Source organism: Polistes canadensis, unplaced genomic scaffold (genome assembly GCF_001313835.1).
Source record: "Polistes canadensis isolate GaletaPanama2010 unplaced genomic scaffold, ASM131383v1 scaffold_209, whole genome shotgun sequence".
Taxonomy (NCBI): domain Eukaryota; kingdom Metazoa; phylum Arthropoda; class Insecta; order Hymenoptera; family Vespidae; genus Polistes; species Polistes canadensis.
The window spans coordinates 129,026-148,891 of NW_014569756.1; the positions used below are offsets into that span (position 1 = coordinate 129,026).

Below are 19,866 nucleotides of genomic sequence, written 5' to 3' on the forward strand. Positions count from 1 at the left end.
AACTATCGTATTTTTCCTCAATATAATATAGTAGCCCTTATATTTATTAGAAACGATTATACTTGAACAAAAACTTTGTTCAATACTATTTAATTCGATCGTTAAGTGGTCTGTTATTTTTTTCCTTTCCTACAAAAATTTTATGTAATACCTATCAGTAATTATGATAGTAATTCAAGTCAATAAATTATATAATTTTATTTTATGATTTCATTGGTAGTACAAATAATATTAATATGAAATAAATCATGCAATTAATTTTTCCAATTTTTTGACCTACAGTTAGACCACTATTATAATTGCCAGTACATACGAAACTTATACCAGTTTACTTTTACCATATAAGTTAATTCAAAATAGCTTAACTTCGAGAAACCATTTTTGAAGACTTACTTTTGTTTCAGATTGTACCCAAATTCCTAAGCTTCACATTTAAAAACCTGACCAAAAACAAAACTATCCTACAAATTGAATTTTTATCTTATGAACGTAGACAATAAATTATATAACAAAGAAATAAAAAGAAATATTGAAATTATAATAAAGTGATTTAGAAGTTACCTTAAGGTTAATTATGGGATTATTGGAGCGTAGTTAATTAACATTGATCTTACGAAATAAGAGAGAACATTTTTTTCAAACGAATCCTTTCCGGCCAATATTATAAGAACGTGTCTCGTTAACGTTTCTTTTGGGAGATATAAAAACAGGAAAAATGAGAATAAAAAATAAAATAAGAGAGAAGAAGGATGATAAAATAAAAACGTGCCATTCTTAATGACACGATGTAGACGAGAAAGCGTGCCTTGTTTCTTTCCTCTTCTCATATACACATGTATTTATTATATACACACGTATAAACTCATACATTCGCATACATTTATATAAGTATAAATACGTATTGCAAGAGAGGAGACACGATACCGATTGAAATCTTCCTCGACATGTTTACGAACTCGAAGGAATATAAAATCGAAGGGCAGACAGAAAGAAAGAAAAAAAGAAAGAGAGAGTAAAATACTTGTGTTTGATTAAAGAAAATGTTCCTCTTAGTACTCAACGAAAACGATAAGTTAACAAGAAAATTACAAGTTAGCGTTGCGTACGATTACATTTTGAATTATATTCCGGCTTATGACCGGCTCAACCTAAAACGAACCTTTTTTTTTTCTCTTCCTTTTTCTTTTTCATAGATTTTTTTCCCTTTTCCTTTTTCTTTTACAAACTTCTAGACGTGAGAAGAAAAGTAAATACGCGAGATATGCGTGGGCATTTTGTAACTAACCTATAAAATACGTAGCAAGTAAATTTTCACGGAAAAATATACAATGTTACTTCTTTTTTTTTATTTTCTTTATTCGTTAAATATCGTACGGTATAATTAGAAAATCAATATTGATTTATTAATATTTTTCATTATCGTAGAGGTATTATTCTTTTGAAATAAGATGGTTAGTTAAAAGCAGGAGATATGAAATTTCATTAGAAGAAGTACCTTTACGATTTTTACTATATATTAAATTTATTTATTATTTCGATCTACTAAATAGTTTTACATTGTATTACTATGTCTTATCGTTATTCACATCAGCTTTACCGATCAATCTTTACTCCGTTACATATTCTGACACATTCTAATACAAGCACTAAATAGATAATTACAAAGAAAAAGAAGAAGATATTTATAAACAATAGGAAATAATAGTTTACAAAAAATTTTAAATATTTTGAACTAGAAAATAAAGAAAACAGAAGGAAATAGAATTAAGAAAACAAAACTAATGAAATATGAAAGAAAGCTTCCCGTTCAGAGTAAACCCTCTTTCAAATTATAGTGTCCCATATGTCATTTGGTAGACTCTCTTGGCGAGACGTGAAATCTTTCGGATTTCATGCCCTTATTTTAAGAAGGCCCAAAGGGCTTTTAACCGCCTCAGTAACTCCACTGGTTCTTCTATACCGCGTGTGGTAATTTATGAGCATACTATATTCTTTACCCCCGCCATTGTCAACGATTTAACGTGTTGCATGTGTACAATTCATAGGTGCGTGTCCCTTTTTTTATTTTCTTTTTATATTATTTTACTTCTAATATATTCTATTCTACGACTAATCTCTCTGTTATTTCTTTTTCATTTTTTCCGCCATCTTGTATCTGATTGCTTATGTTCTTTTATACATTTAAATAGTTTCTTTTCTCTTTTTTTTTGTACACAGAAGATACCTAATAGAGTTTCTGCATAAAACCTATTTACGTAAGTACGAAGTTACGTAGAGAAAAACACATACACATATACTCGTAAATATTTCACGCCCACATATATCAATGTGCATATATATATATATACATATGTGTTGTGTGTGTGTGTGTGTTGGAATATGCGCGAAACTTCGGCAGATGAACTTTCGAGATAGAGGATGCGAGGGCGTGTATTCGCGGCAGGAGGGACGTGGAGCCATGTTTTACTGGCAATCAGAAATAGAAACGTTTATTCGAGTCGCATATATTTTTTCGACTGAAGCAACACCACAGCCGATATTACCTCGAGAGAAACAGAGAAAGAAAAAGAAAGAGGGAAAAAGAAAAAGATAGATAGATAGATACAATGAGAGAGAAAGAGTTTCAAAATTCACTATTTTTCTTGAAATTTTTGCGCAAGTTTAAAAGAAAGATAAAGAAAAAATAAAATAAAAGGGAACAACCATCGAGTCTTCAAAATACGAGATAAATTTTATACTTAACTATCTCCTTTTCTCTCTCTCTCTTTCTCTCTCTTTCTCTGTGCATTGTTTCACTTTTTCTTTTTGCATCGAAATAGAAAGTTAAATATAAATACAGGACGCGCGCGTCGGAAAGTTTTTAAATAATATATCAAATTAATTTTCAACTCGAAGTTTAACAATCTGCATACAAAAAAAAAATTAGAAATACAATTAATCGATTGTTACAAACGACATGTAAGATTTTTAAACCTTATTCGTGCTAATTGGATAATTAATTATTTCAACAAATGATTGCAACTTACGCGTACCATAATCATAACCACAAAATTATGAACAAAATTTTTTTTTCGACTAAACGAATGAGATTTACATTCTCAGAAATGGAAAGAAAAAAACAATAAAAATCAAGAGAGTGTTACCGCCCTTTTCTCTCGTACAAGGACGAACAGGAGATCGTGCGATCATTGGCCTCTTGTGTATTTTTCTGTCTCCTTTAGAAGGACATGCCGGATATCTAAAAAATGCATACGTGTAGCTTCTGCTCGGAAAGAATACGCGTTCGCTTTCACGATGACTCGTCGAGTTTTGTTTTTTATTTTTTTATTTTTCGTTTCTAAAAGATCTACGCCCCGCCATAGTGAAATGACTTGAGTTTAATTAAAAATTTCGAATCAGCACGTTCATATGACGAGGCAACTAAACTAAACTTTATTTAGAACAATATTAGTGTAGATGATATTTAGATTTTAGATTTAATAATTAGAACAATATTTGACCTTTTTTTTATTTCATTAAATGTTAACACGTGTGTGCATGTGTGTGTGTATAAGTGTATCGTCATTTTAAAAGTACAACTAATTACAAAAATTATAATATATTCTACATCATTGATTTAAGTTTTCGTGTAGAATCATCTCCCGTTTGCTTGTACAACCCAGTTGCAAAAATATCCAGTATATTATATATTATTAAATATACTGCATTATATTAATCAAAATCTCAATACAACAATCAATTATATATAAACGATAAATAATTAAACAATTCATAGTTTCATTTCGTTAAAATTAAATTAAATCAAAAGAAATAAGAAAGCATGTCAAACAAAAATTATTAAAGTGTCGAGTTTCATTAAAAAAAAAAAAGATAAAAAAAAAATGAAACGATGACAAACACAAGCGATAACGTTATACTTCAAACCCTAAATATGCATACACCTAAATATATAACATTTATCGAAATTCGTGAGCATTCAAGTCGCGCGTTTAAATATATCGAATGATCGAAAGTTTTACGAGAAGTCTGGTCTCCCATTTAAATATATATATCGACGCCTGGTATATTTACACATGCAAACCAACCAACCAACACACACAAACACGCACACTTCCATGCAGTGTTATCCAAAAGTCACATTTTCTTCGTCGCGATGTAAAAAATAACGACGACGACGACGACGACGACGACGATGATGACGATAATAATGACGAGACGAATACGACGATGATGACTTCGGCGTTTACCGAAGTTGACCGATCAAAGCCGAAGTATGATATGGGAATTGTTGTGGTTTTAGTATACCGAAGCGTGCACGCGTCCACGAGATGATCCGAAAGACTTCGGTTACTGCAATATGGTGGGGATAAAGAGTAAGAGAGTAAGAGAGTAAAAGAGAAAGAGAGAGAGAGAGAGAAAGGAGCACGTTTGCCTCTCGGAAAAGAGCATGGCGAGCTCTTGGAAACGGAGACGGCTGGAGGATTCCTTTCACCCTTCTCTTAAAGTGCGTGTAGTAAGTTAGAAAGAGAAAGAGAATGTTCGGATAGAAAAAGAGGGATACGAAGAAGAAATGGTCGAGTATATGTATAAGAGAAAGATAAAGCTAGAGAGAAAAGAAAAAAAAAATAAATATATAAATATACATGTATGAAGCTTGCTTCATATCCATATACACGATAAATAAATGGCTAACACGCGCGACCACCATTTTACAAACATAATTCGATCCTTTATATATTTGTCCATCATTTTTCTTGTTGTCATTTATTAAGCCTGGATCACCGAAATAAGACATTGGCGTGTATCCAAGTTATTTTCTGGATATATCCAACTCTCTTAAATTTGTTGATCAGTTTCAAATTACATTATGAAATTCTAATGGATCGTTTCTGTCGCATTAAACACATTCCTGATTATTATTTTAATCACATATGAAAACATAGATCTTAAATATTTAGAATCTTTAAATGTTTTGTTGTATGTTTAGAATATGAAATAAAATATAATACAGATTGGAGAGGAGATAGAATGTGATTTATAAAGAAGGGTTAATGTTTGTAGATAAGGGGGTTCGTTGTGAGGGATGCTTAAGGTTGTGGTACACAGCAGTGCCAAAGTAGCACGAGTTCCGTTCTTGGATACCGCGTTCCGTGGATCGAGCTACAGGTCAAACTGGTCGGTCATCGACCCTCGTAAAACCCTTAAGGGCTACAAACCACCATGATATTCTTCTCTCCCTTTTTTTCTTCTCCCTCTTTTATTTTTCTCGTTTTCTTTTTCTATCCCCCTTCGAAAAACAGGTTAAACTCTACGCCCACGTACGTAAGTTGCTTGTGGAACGAAGCAACCGTAACGACGACGACGACGACGATGACAACGAAGACAACGAAATAGGGCCGAGAAAGAAACAGGGTAAGAAAGAGAGTAAGAGAGAAAGATTACGTGGACTGTTACTTTCTGGCAAGGAAATGCTAGCGTTAACGACACCGACGCATTGCAAACGTAGCCCCCAAGGTCACTATGGTCCGTTTTAGTTTCGTGACAATGAGAGCTTTTCTTCTATCTATCTTTATTATAAAAATAAACGAAATGGAATATTTTCTGTTAGTCGAATACATTTTTTAGCAGGAAAACATTTAAGGTAAAATCTTTGATGAGAATGTGATTTATATAATAGACGTTTAATATGATTTATATTAACTGACAATATTGCAGAAAAAGAACAAAGGTGTTATGCGACATGACCGACGTTTGATAAAATCAATTTTGTAGATCGTTCAAATTTATTCGATTTTGGTTTTGTTTTTGTTTTTTATATCCGAATTTCTTATTCTCTTTGTTTGGAATTAGCAATATAATTAAACGAATACGTGCGTGTCATTTGAATTTTTCGAAAATAAATTAGATTTCAAAGAAATTCGTTAGAAACTATTCAAACGATTTGAAAGCACATTTCTCGAATGAATTATTCCACGCTGGTTTTAATGGCGTACAACATGCTTGCACGCGCCCCTCGACACCGTTACCACCATCATTCCATTACCAGTTGGAAACGTCGAGTCTCGAGTTGTCGCCTTCTCTCTTTCTGACTTTTAGGTCAATACGCTATTTGGTTTTTGTTTTGTCGATGCCATTTAAACCGTACCCTTTTAAACGTTGCCAAGAAATACTTTTAAAGGAGAGACACTTTTTAAACGACTCCTTGCAAACTCGAATCAGTCAATTTTTAACATTCGTAATAGTGTGGCTCGATTTCCTTCTAATTACAATCAAAATTGTTGAAGAACATTTTTAAAGAACAGTATGCAATATAATTTTCTAGATGGGCTAAATATTCCTCGATTATTTTAAAAATCAATTATTTTTACTAGAAAATATTTGTAGACTTGTAATAAGATTTCTGATTTGACGAATTAGGATTTTAAACAAATTATAAGTACTTCATCGATTATAATTTGAAACAAAAAAGAATTAGCCTAGAAGGTTTAAAAACACACACAAAAAATGAATTTTTCAAATCACCTAGAAACTTTGAGACCCACGCGTGTCTGAATATAAATTATATTTTGGATTTTTTTGTTGTTCTCCTCTATCGAGTATCCTGTTGATACGAAAATTCGAGGAAAAGTTCCTTTCAAAGGTTAGAAACGATATCTGCCATGTGAAAAAGCATTCTTGTAAACGCGCAGAATCTACTTCGCACTCTAATTTTAGACTCGATTCGTAACCACGCACGAACGTTTCGATGTACCGTACACCTTCTGCTAACTTTACGAACGAGCACGCGTAATTTTCAAGTTTTCTTTTTTGTTTCTTTTCTTTTTTTTTTTTCTTTCAAGATAGAAGGCCAACAAATATACACGTTTCTAAAAATATAAAAAAAAATTAAAAAAAATTAAAAAAAGTAATTGTAACAAAATTTCGTTAAAAATGGAATAAAAAAATAATATCTCGATATTAATAATAACAATTTTCGATGGATACAAGATAATAAAATTGATGGTCCGATATTATCTGAAAATAAATGTTTCGAGAAGGAGATACTCAACGAATTTCTTTCTGTTTTTTTTTCTTCTTTTTTTTTTAAAGGTGGAAATGCATTGAAGAGAGAAACGAGAAACCAAATGGATTTCACGGAAAAAGATGTGAAGATAAGGAACATGGCAAGGCAACTCGTTGTACAAAGCGAGTCTGGAAGAATAATTTCGCTTTGCAGAGAGGCTTTCATAAAACCGGCATATGGCGTTGACGCCGACGACAACGACGAGGATGGCGACGAAAAGTCCGGTGGAGGCGTTTAGGCATTTCCTTATTTAGAATGCTGCAAGAGTAATGGTACTTGCTTGATCTTAATCCGAAGAAAAAAAAAAAACCACGAAAAACGTGATCGAATGAATGATTGAAAATATTGATCAATTATTATAGCATTAATATTTCCAGTATTTTATAATTGTAATTGTCTAATATTTGGTTACGTACATGTAATGTCGAAATTTTGACTAAAATATGATTGCAAAGATATAGTAATAAAAAAATAAATATATTCCGTGGATTGTCTTACGAAAATAATGTCGAAAACTGATAGTAAAACTAATAATAAAAAAAGAAAATTCTTACAATAATAAACCATTGTACTTGTCTATAAAATCCTAAAAATACCACAACAATTGAAATTATTCCAAATGCCATGAAATATATTATATTTTCCTAATTATTTTTTTCTTCTACGTTTGTTCTATAATCTTCCATCGTAGATTAAAATAAAACAAAAAAAAGGAAAGACAATAACAGGCAGAAATCCTAGAAACCGGAATATTTGTCGACTGCGAACTATTTGGGTGACTCGTGAATTATAATACAATGCCGACGACGACGAGCGTGCTAAAATCGTCCTACTATGAAATTCGGAACAAAGATACGGGCTGCTGTGGTATTTTATTCGAGAAAATAAAAGAGAATTTTCTCTTCTCTTCCCTGGCATGTTCCAACTGTTATTGCAAACAAAACGTTTAATGTTGTGTACGCGACACAAAGCTACCAGCATAGGGCCCGCCGTAACACCACCATCTTCGAAACTTTTCGATGCTTGAATCATCGGGTGAAAATAACTGAAATGTTCCCTGATTTCGACCACGATCTCTTATTCTATCGTCATATTTATCTGGGTACATCATTTAACAAGAACGATATTAAACTTCGTTAAATAATAACTCGAATTTTCTGCACGACCTCGAACTAAGCCAACTTTCGACTCACTTTTATAATAGAACAATAATATTCATAGATTTTTGTTGTTTTTTTTTTTACAGAAATATACTATTACTTTAGTTCCTTATTTTAAGTAATTTTTCGAAACTACGTTATTTTTACAATTGCAATATATATTTGTCAACAATTATTTATATTTCGTATCTATAATGATCGATAAATGCGACAATCAAATTACAATCTTGCATCTTATTTTTTTTTCAAGCTAAAAAATTCTTAAAAAAAAAAAAAAAAAAAAAAAATAGTAAAAATTCATTTGTATTATAAAATTGTAAACTCCAATAAATGCGGTCCCTATTGTATAACATTCAGAAAATAATTTTGAAAGAGCATACTTAAAATAAATTAGGTAGAGGGTGTAAGTATAAAAGTAGACATGAGAGGGGGTGTGGATGGGGAGAAGGGTGGGGTCGACAGCAAGGCCAGGAAACATCGATGTCGGCACTTTTAGTGGCAACGGCAAATAGTCGACAGCAGTCACCAGGTTGCTGACCGCGATTCTTCCGGGCGTAATGCATATGCATGTGCATGTGCAACGAGGATCATCAACGAATACCATTACTGAAGAGCCAACAATTACAGTTGCAAAAGTGGCAACTATCGACAGACATGTGTGCTAATATTGTCTTGATCTGCTTCGATGATTTCACACCTCGTGCTTTTTAAATTCGAATATCGAAAGAAAGAAGAGATAAGATCATTTTCAACTAAATTGAAAATTGAATTTAAATGAATTTAAAAAAAAATTTGATTAAAATGTTAACAATTTTATATTTAAAGTATGAATGTGAGAAATGGAGGTTCGAAAAATAGTGGAGATATTTAAAATTAAAATATTATTTTATAAAATTAATTATAATTCTGATTATCATTTTAAAATATAATTTAATTGTATGATAAGATTTAGTAATTTGTAAAATTTCATAACAAACGACAATTAATATATAAATTAAACAATACGAACGATTTTTATTAAAATGCGTCGATTTTTAGCAAAGAAGAAATGTAAAAAACAAATCAGATTACGTCAAAAGATTAAATCATGATTTTCAAGGAACATCATCAAGTAAAATTTTTTCGCGTTGAACGTTGGTTGCATTTCCTGTGACGAAAGAAAGCCATTAGTAACGATTAGTAACTGACGAACCGTTAGAAATCCTTTCTCGATGGTACATGTGATTGTACTTGTATTAGTTATCAGCTAGTTTAAAACAAAGAAATAATTATCGCTTCTTTAAAACAAACTTCCTTCTTGTCGTGTTGAATTTCAGATTGGAATGTAAGAATTTCTTAATCCAAACGAATCTTTCACGTTTTTTACTTACATGTAATTTTGTATACCTCAATTGATTGTTTCTCGTAATAATAATTTTTTTAATCCTTATTTTTATTAAATTATATAAATTAAGGAAATGAATATAGAATGGCTTACATAAAATAATAATTAACATAAAAACAAAAATGAAAAGTAAAGAGAAAGGTCGAACGCCCCCGACCGAAAGAAATTCCATTCTTTTTTAAAAAGAAGAAAAACACGTGAACATGTTGCAGAATGAACGAACGAATGTTTCTTATCTTTCAGCATGAGCCTCCTCTCACCTCTCCTTACCACTATTCTCTTACACGTTTAAAGATTCTCATTTAAACGACATATAATTTACGAGACTTTACATTTATATCGCACGTACAACCAAGTTTCAATTACCTCTGTCAATTCCAACTAACGAATACATTTCATTATTTCGTTTGGACGAGATCGAATTCATCGACATTTAGTGACAGAAATAAAAATCTATATTAATAAATGTCTCAACATAAATTACGTATGCAAGGCTAGTGATACAAAACCAGTTAGTCAGTCAGTCGTCTGTTATCGGCTACAATATTTCTGTCGATTATCCGAGTTAAAAAAAAAACCGAAAGTCGACTCTATAGATTCTAGTACATGTTCTGTAATACCAGTCAATCCAGTTGATCATAATTGCCAATCGATATTATTGTTGTTCGATATATTTATTATCGATTATATCGATTGAAAGACATGGGATACGTTCGACGACAAAAATTACACGAAAATATAAACATTAAAATTAAAAAAAGAAATAAAAATTTGTCGATAGAAAAATGACAAAAAAAAGAAAAACGGAGAAAGTTAAAATTCTTGAAATATATTAGATGGATGACGTGGCGTGGTACGATAATTAAAATAACGACTACGAATATCAAAACATTGATAATTAGAACAGAGAGAAAGGGAAGAGAGAGGGAGAGAGAAAGAAAATAAAGAAAGTATGAGATAAAGAAATAATCTCGCACTGTCCACTTTTAACTCTGGTTATTCAAACAAATTCTTCCGAAACACACACATTACTTCCCCTCTTTTTCCACGATCGAGTGAACATGCCTCGGATCGAAGTGATTCGAAAGTGGCGCGTCGAACAACGCCGTGGGAGGTGGGGAGGGGATGGAACCTGTCGAACCAAGATGGCCGCGCACTGGGCCCGCGTCGCCTTCGTCGCGTGGAAAACTTGCAACTCTCTCTCTCTCTCTCTTTTTTTCTTTCTTTCTATCTTTCTCTTTCTAACGTAAATGCATAAACGAATACTTGGTCGAGTTATTTACCTCTCTCTTTCTTTTTTTTATATCGATATTCGTCGGAATTACAGTAGAACGAGATTTGAGTTTTAAAGTTCATATTCAAAAATTATTGTATAATTCATTATTCGAATTCTTATTATCTCAATAATAAATTGAAATTAATTTTAAATTAACTTTAAAAATGTGTTACGTTAATAATTAAAATATACATATATGAAATATTAAGAGTATAGATAATAAATTTTGAATAGAAAGATGATTAGATTGTCCATTAAGTGTTAATGCGATTTTTTTGCTATTTATTTACTTAGAAAAAATCGTATGAATTTATGAGACAACTTGATAATATACATATATCACAATAATATACACGTATACGTAAGCACATATACCGCATCTATGTTGCAAGATATACGACACATATATATATTAACACATATATGACATAAATTAATCGCAAATGCATGGAACAAAATAAAAAAACCTCGGATATGTGCTAAGTACGACAATCGATAATATCGATCCTTTCCTTTTGTAGTAGTCATCGACTAATGTAGAATATGCGTCAACTTTAATGCGTTAAATGTTACACCAAGAAAATACACATCTATATAGTTATATATATACATATGTACATAAATAACTATTAGAATTGCATGAAAACAAGATAGGAAAGGAAACTTCTCGATTAATCAATTCCTTCGGTAAATGATCATTGCCCTTACTCGTCGATTATCATCATCATCATCATCATCGCGACGCATTTTGTATATTTTCTCTCTCTTTCTCTTTCTTTATTTCTATCTTTCTTTCTTTGAAGTTAGCTGGTAGGTACATAACCTCTACTCAAGCGAGCAAACGGCCGATGCCGAAGAAGCCGAGCTTCACCGTTCGAGGAAAGGAATGCGACCGCCTTGTTTCACGTTGGAAGCGTGCAGAGCCGCTAGCCAGCACTTGGTGAGTGACTGGGTGGTGGTAGAAAGGAGAAGAAAGAGAGAAGAGAGGTGAACGAAGAAGAAGAAGAAGAAGAAAAGGGGAAGGGGAAAAACCAACGTCGAGGACCTACGAGAAACACAGTGATGGCTTCGAACCTGAAATCGATCTTCTACTTTGTACTTCCAATCTTTTCTCTTTCTTACAATCATAATATTCTATATATGTGTATGATTAAGTTCATTTACCACGTTAATAGTAAAGTTTTACAAAATACGATAAATGGAAATAAATGATTAGATAAATTACACATTTCTGTGTTTGAAAATAATGTATATATATATAAGTTACTAGTTAATTATTCTTTTCAATTGCAAACAGGTCGAGGTAACCAATGCAAGTGGTGGTCAGTTACCATGCGTGAATAATTAACCAATATTTGTTTGCTTTGTAATTCGAAAAACGCGATAAGATGGTATAATTTTTCGTTATTATCCATACTATTAGACAATGTTAAAATATAAACACTGGGTCAAAAATATTTAATATAATTTAAAATATGTACACAATGAAAAAACTTTTAGCTATATACTTGAAGAAACTTTTGATGTTTATTTCCTTTAAAAAAACATGAATTAACTTAAATATGTTAATGAGGATCGATATATTACAAATAATTAATATTAATTGTAAGAAAGACACGTTTTTTCCGGGATGCATAACATTTGTCTGTTGCTGTTGATCGGTGATGGTTTAGGGTTAAAAGCAAATGGGCACGCGTCGATTGACCCACTGGCAAAGGCAAACTGGACCCCAAAGTGTGTCCAAGTTTTCGCTAGACAGTGTCGAAAGGACGCGCTTGACGACGAGTCTATTCGCGCTACTAGGTCACCAAGAAAACTTGCCACGATGAGTTCGAAATAGACTCCTTCCTTGGACGCGTTCGCGGCACGTTTCGAGCCATCGTATGTAAGTACACGTAAGTACGTTTATACATACATATATATGTGTGTGTGTATACATATATATATGTATATGTATATGAATGTATGTATGTATGTGCAGAGTACGATGCCGATTGGCGATCAGAGAATAAGAGGAAGAAGAAAAGATGAAGAAGAAGAAGAGGAGAAGGGTTAGTACGTGTGCGTTCGTGTCCTTCCACATACTGATGTTGAGAGACGTAGCTTCTGCTACTTTTGCTATACCCGTAAAAGAGCTTAGGATTCCAGAGCTCATGGCAGTGATGCTCATTGGAATCAACATCCTTCTTCCTTTCAAATCATTTTCATTTAAGAAAAACTTAACCCGATGAAAGTAAATGTAAAACAAAAACAGAGAAAAATCAGAGTCATTCAATTTGATAAACACGTTTGTTATAATTGCAACAAAAATTAATAACTCTCAATGATTTGAATTTCAGTTAATTTAACTGATATATTTTATTCTTTTTTTCTTTAAATATAAAAATGAATGATAAAATGCAGATATAATTTGTGGGAGTGGGAGGTGTATATGGGAATTAATATACAATTATTTTTATTAGAAAAATAGATAGTACCACTTGTTACCAAGTAGAAGAGTAACACATGGAAGATATTACACACTCGCTAATGCAAAGCACGTAAACCTCCTACATTTTTTCTCATAATTTGCCAAGTACCGTTAAGTTTAACGCCGAGTGAACATAGTTCGTGCTAAGAAGCTAGTTACATTCTCGTTGGATATCTAGTGGACCTTCGTTAAGTAACCTTTAAACTTTTTAAAGAATAAACCGTTTTGGTGGGAAAAAAGATTATTTTGTAAAAGCGCCTATAAATAATTTAAAAAATCAATTATTAATCTTCAATACATTTTAGATTTGTTTCATTGTTAGGTTATAAGAACACAAGTCTAACAATAAAAATACTAATCTGACAAATTAGGTAATGTTGAAACAGAAGCTAATTTTTTAAATTACATAGAAATTACAATCCTAAAAAATTATATAATCTTGAAATATATAGAAGTAAATAAATACTTTTTTAAATTACCTACAAATTACAAGACCAAAAATTAATGTAATCTTGCAATAAATAATTTTAAAAATTACTTAAAACTTTTTTCTATATTATCCACAAATGATAGCAAGTAGTATTCTGGTTATATAAACAAAAAAAATATAAAAAATGTAAGAAAAATATGAGAATAGCGATGTTAGTAAATAAAGAATAAAAAAAAAGATAGCACTGCGTTATATGTAGATAAACTAGAAAAGGAAAGGAATAAAAGAGAAAAAGAGAGAGAAAGAGAAAGATGGTAGACAATTTCGAAGAACTGTCAATCTCAAAATAGTTAGGTATTTAATGCGTCTTGAAGTAAAGTTTTCTACTCACAGTGCCGCTTGAAAAATTATAGTCGATTATGGTAGTACCGATATTCCGTAAAGGTAAAGTACCATTTTGAAGCGAATGACATAATCGGCCGGTAAACGTAAACGTGCACGCGAGTGTTTGCACTCCTATTACGGCGAACTTCAAGTCAATCTCTCTCTCTCTTTCTCTCTCTTTCTCACTCTGTCGACACAGATTCAACGATAAGTCAGGGAATCGATTATCCTCCTCGAAATTCCAAGATACAGATGAGAAAACGTCAGTTCCTTAGCCGTGAGAAAGTATCATTCAGAGTTTAAAAAAAAAACATTTAAAAAAAAGAAAAACAAACAACCACTTTCGAAGTAAATAAAAATATATTTAAATGTTTATGTATTAACGTACCATCACATATCGATCAAATACGTAACCGTTTGATTGTTGCGCGTTGTTTATTAAATTAAGAAATATCTATAGTAAAAATAAAAAAAATGACGAACACGAGAAATAAAATAATACATTTCAATCGTTCTTCAATGATTCAATAATAAAAATAAGAAATGACATGTGAGAATCGTAACAAAATATAATCGTTCATTGACGTTTGTCACTCTTCTTATAGACTAGAAAATGATTGAGCAAGTGTGAAAGAGACAGAGACAGAACAAACAGAGAGAAGACTAATCCACAATGCAACACGAACACTATCATGTCAAATTAACGAACAATAAACATACGATTTTTAATTTTATAAATCAAAACTAGATCGCCTATTTTTATTATCTTTTTCATACAACATACTTATTTTGTTTTTCTTTCGTATATAAATATTTAACTTTTCTCGACATGTGATTTTTAAATTGGTCACGTGACCCAACCTATCAAAGAAGAGACAAGTTCAATGCATTTTTACGCGTACATCTTCGAACATTAATATAACATATGTAAATATTTCAAGGTATTTCAATATTTTTTTTTCTGGGAAGTGAATTTCAAGATCGTCAGACTTTATTCTTCGAAATTACGTCAACTTCCTGATATCATTTCCGTGTGTAAGACACGCGATAGAAAATAAACCGCAACGCACTAGGCAAAGAAAATGTTTAGCGATAAAAGTGCGTGTTTCCTTTCTCTTTTTCACTAATTCGAGTAATATCAAACACGATTGTATCAATAATATAACAATCCTGAAATATTTTAGACGAAAATCTGCCGAACAATATCCTTCATTTATATCATAAATATTAACGAATATTTTAACATCGATACTTTAATTATTTAAAGAAACAAAATGAACATGTAAACATATCCCTATCGTTCTATCTTTATACCCGAATCACGTGTATTTACATTTCTTACCATAAAGTTATTTTTCATGTTACAAAATGGGCTCTTAAAATCGCGCGAACGAGAAAAATAAAACTTTACTTTATGTAGAAGATAAAAACGAAAAACAACAGGAATAGAAAAATAATTAATAAGACACGTGTTGTGGCCATGAATTTCGTGTAAACGAGGGAAAGAAAGAAAGAAAAATTAAGAATTGAAGCGAAACGATAAACAAACAAATGAGCTTTCTTTATCGTGTAATCGTTGACGATAAATAATAATTAGACGAGTACGTACAAGATCGAGAAAAGGATATGAACTAGACAAAGACAGAGACGGAAACAGATAGATAAATAGAAGGGAAGGAAGATAAAAAGATAATATCGTATTTGTTTTTGCTTACCTTCATCTAGAAGCCGTTCTAGGTGTATGAAGACATTGGGCAAAGCAGCTAGCTGCTTTCTGTCCTTTAGTAATTGTGACAGGTAGTCCGCTATACTCTGCGTCGTCGTGTTAGTATTATCACACATCGCAGTTACTTGATTACTTCAATGGCGGGCGCACGAGAGCAGAAGAAAACGATAGAGACCGACGGCGGAAGAATGAGCGAGTGACTGACTGACTAAGTGTGTAAGTGAGTAAGTGAGTGAGTCGTATATGTGTGTATATTGTCTGAGCAAGAGAGGGAGAGAGAGCAAGAGAAAGAATAAGTAAGAGAGCAAAAGAGAGCGCGCGCGCGCGCTCACGCCGGAGAGAAACGCGCGCGAAAGAGAGAGACAGAAAACGATGGCGAACGCGACTCGAAAAAAGAACGTTGCTCTCCTCCACGACACTACTTTCGACTCCCTCTTCCACAACTATACTGCTACTTTTTCTTCTTTTGCTGCTGCTGCTTCTTCTTCTTCTTCTTCGGTCACGTTCTCCTTCTACTTTCGTATTCCGCACGTTTCACGTCACTCCGTCGTAGTCGTCGCGTCACCGTGTGCCTACGTATTCTTCTTCTTCTTCTTCTTCTTCTTTCTTCTCTCAGGGAGAAGATCCCGTTTCTCGTTCGCTTCGTTTATCTTCAATCCAACTCTTTCTTCTTCTTATTATTAGAATTTCTTTGCCCGCGAGTCGCCACGGTGCTGTTACGTTTTTAGAAACGATCAACCAACAGCAACGGCGGCAGTAGTGCGTACATCGTGCGCGTGCGGGTGATGGACGGAGAGTGAAAAAGAGGGAGAGAAAGGAATAGATAGAGATACGGCGAAGGGGAAAAGGGAGAGGGCGAGGCAATTGGAGAGAGAGAGCGAAGGAGAAGGAGGAAAGATAGAGAAGAGAGAGGAGGAAGAAAGTAAGAAAGAGAGAAAGCGTGCGTGCGTGTGTGTTAAGAAGGAGAGTGCGAGAGGAAGGACCGGGGGTTGTTGGTTGGTTGTCCTCTACGAAAGAATCTCAAATAGACGGAGAAAACTCGCGATACGCGTTTATTTCTCTCTCTTTTTTTTCTTTTTGGTTGTTTCTCTCGCTCTCGATATATTACAAATCGAATTCCACGGATGCAGTCGCGTGATCGTCGAGTAACAAGTACACACGCTACGAGACGCTCGACTCTACTGCACCGGCTGTGCGTGCGTCGTTCTAACCCAGGCCCGGTTCCCTCCCCACCACCCCCCATTCAATACCAACCCATCCGAATTCTCCGCTCGTGGACGCATGCGCGAACATTCGTTCGCCGTTCGCCGCCCACTACCATATACGGCCTCTCCTCTCTACGTGCGCGCGTGCCTCTTCGACAGAGATACACATGGCGGTTGGATAACAGAAATGTATTAAACTCTCTACGTCGCCCTGCTCCCATATTTGCTATTATTAATTTTACTCTGACCAATGTACTTTATTTTTTTTTAACTTATCATATTGTTTTCAAATGAAATGGTTACTTTTTTTAAGAATAATATTTAGATCAGAGATCAAAATTATAGATTCTAAATATGTAATTGTAGTAGAATGAAGTAGAGGTGGCACTCGCATCGCTCCGATAAATGTGTGGATCGAATGAACTGACATGAGAGATTTTCCAACAATCGTCTGCCGCCATGTTTGTTTACCGCGCGAAAATCAAATTAAATCGATAATAGATTTAATTTGTAATTCGATTGAATTTAGTACAGATATTCAAATTTTATTTAATTTAGAAATGGTCGTATTCTATTACGTATGATTCGATTCTTCTTATGTTTACTTAGAGATTGCGTATAAGTAAATTATAATCTTTGGAATGTTCACATTTTGAAAGGTACAATTTTAACGACTCTACAAAGAAATAGTATTTGTATGTTCGTATAACTTATACGTATTTATATAGCATTTAAAAAATACCGATGTTTACGAATTAATGCGTGCGAGTGGTAAGTGTTTGGTGTAACAACATATCCTTGACGCCTATGTTTTATGATCCATAACATATCGTTACACTTAACATCGCTAGGATAAGTGGGTCATGCCTGTTTCCTTTGAGAGAGAAGACACATTGTAAATCTTAAGAATCGGGCGTGGGAAATAATATATTCGAATGTAAGTTCGAACTTAATCCATTTTTGGTATCTTCATTAAAAATGTTATCTTAGAAGCTGATTGACGAATGAAAGAAAAAAGAAAATAAAAGATAAAACCAAAGAAAATGATATCTCGTCAACGACTTAGAGTATCGCGTTTAAAAACTCATTATACAAAAGAGATTATTGTAAAGAAATATTACAAAGGTAGTTAATAGTTGGTTCATAAATCGTGCCGCACCGAAGACACGTCGCCTCAACCAGATATTTCTGAACTATTTCAGAAACAGCGGTTTAATTACCTTTGCCTTTCATTTTATTATGGTCATACCGTTTGGTATGCACAGTAAACGCAAGCCTAATTACGTACTTTAAGAATTATACAAAAGCATTTTCCTAGCTATTTTTATTGCTATTTCTATCGTATCATTGAAATTGGAATATTAGTCGCGAATATTATCATTTAAAAACTATTAGGTGTAGCAATTAATTCGATGCTATGATATTAAATTCATTGCATCAAAATCACCATCTTTTTTTCGTTAAGGAATTCAACAGTTATCTGAAAGATGGATCAAAATCATGGAATATAATGGAGACTATTTCGAAGAATAACAGATATATAATTACTTTATAAATGAATACTAAATTTTTTAAAAGGCACCAATCTAATTGCTACATCTAATACATCATTATATTTATTTATTTAATTAGTTAGAGAAATCAACGATCTTTTATAAAATAAAATGAACAAATAATTTAAAAAATTATAGACACAAGATAGAAATAATGAATGGATAAAGACAAATAGATACAACAGCAGAGATGTTGAATATTTTCTCATAGAACGTAACGGCCCCTCCTATCTCGAAACGATACATTGCATCAACGAATCGACGTCGTTACAATCTCAAAGTGGTATATGCCTCGGAATGCATAATTAATAATTCTACCTACTTGCTTTCAATCTACCTTCATGTGTCGCATCTAAAGCAGATAATATTGAACCTCGGCATCTCTCGAGAGTAAACGGATATCAAAGATAAAAGGAACATCGCCTTCTTCATTCCTTTTCGTCACGTATGTAACACGTACATGCTTGATATATTCTTCGTATCTCCTTGTAATGAACAGTAATTAGTTATATTCAGTGTTGTTAATAATCACGTAGTAGCTTTATCGATATCAATCAACGCTGTACGTGGCTTTTAATAAAATGCGCGCGTCGAGTTACATTTATTATTCATAATAAATTGAATGATTTATATCTTTATTCTACAGGGTGGGATTAAAATTCTTGGCTAATTTTTAAAATTTAAATTATTTCTTTTATCCGGAATTTTTATGATAATTTTTTCTTTATATTGTACAAACTACGAGGGAGCTTATAAATTTTTGATATACACCCTGTATAATTAAATAATTAATATTTAAATCATCCTATATCGTGTTTTTTTGAATTCCTTTTTTAAGGAAAGTTTGTTGAATGTAATATTGTAGTAAGCAAAGTGTTGAGAGGACAGGAAAAAGTAGTCCATACTTGGAAAGTTTACTGTTAGATTGGTTGACGCAGAGTACTTGGTTTGTACCTTTAAAAGGAATGAAAATACTGATCGTCGATCTTCGAAAGTACGCGTGGGTGTATTTTGGTGTCGGTCTTTAGCGGATACTGAAGAAAAAGTTTCTATATATCTGTATATATAACCAAACGCGGTAATGTATAGGAAAGGACTTTCACGAGGACACTTGAAACTTTCCTCGAGTGAAAACCGTTCTCTCGTTGAGATTTATTTTGTATTTACTAGTTGTATACAGCTACCTCTGCTTCCAATTCTGTTTCTTTGCATTAT

At 32.8% G+C, this 19,866-nt stretch overlaps 1 protein-coding gene across 6 annotated transcripts in view; it reads right to left on the minus strand.

The window, feature by feature from the left end:
* LOC106789979 (protein held out wings) overlaps positions 1–17,119 on the minus strand; it is a 56,680-nt gene extending 39,561 nt beyond the window's left edge. Inside the window, exon 1 of one of the 6 annotated variants that reach the window (XM_014754576.1) lies at positions 15,883–17,115. In XM_014754576.1, coding sequence (XP_014610062.1) covers positions 15,883–16,009 — 127 coding nt within the window. In that variant the 5' untranslated portion in view covers positions 16,010–17,115. Of the gene's footprint in view, positions 1–15,882 lie in introns of all 6 variants that reach the window. The other 5 variants (XM_014754573.1, XM_014754577.1, XM_014754574.1 and 2 more) reach the window with 5 other exon arrangements.
* Positions 17,120–19,866: the final 2,747 nt, after the last annotated feature.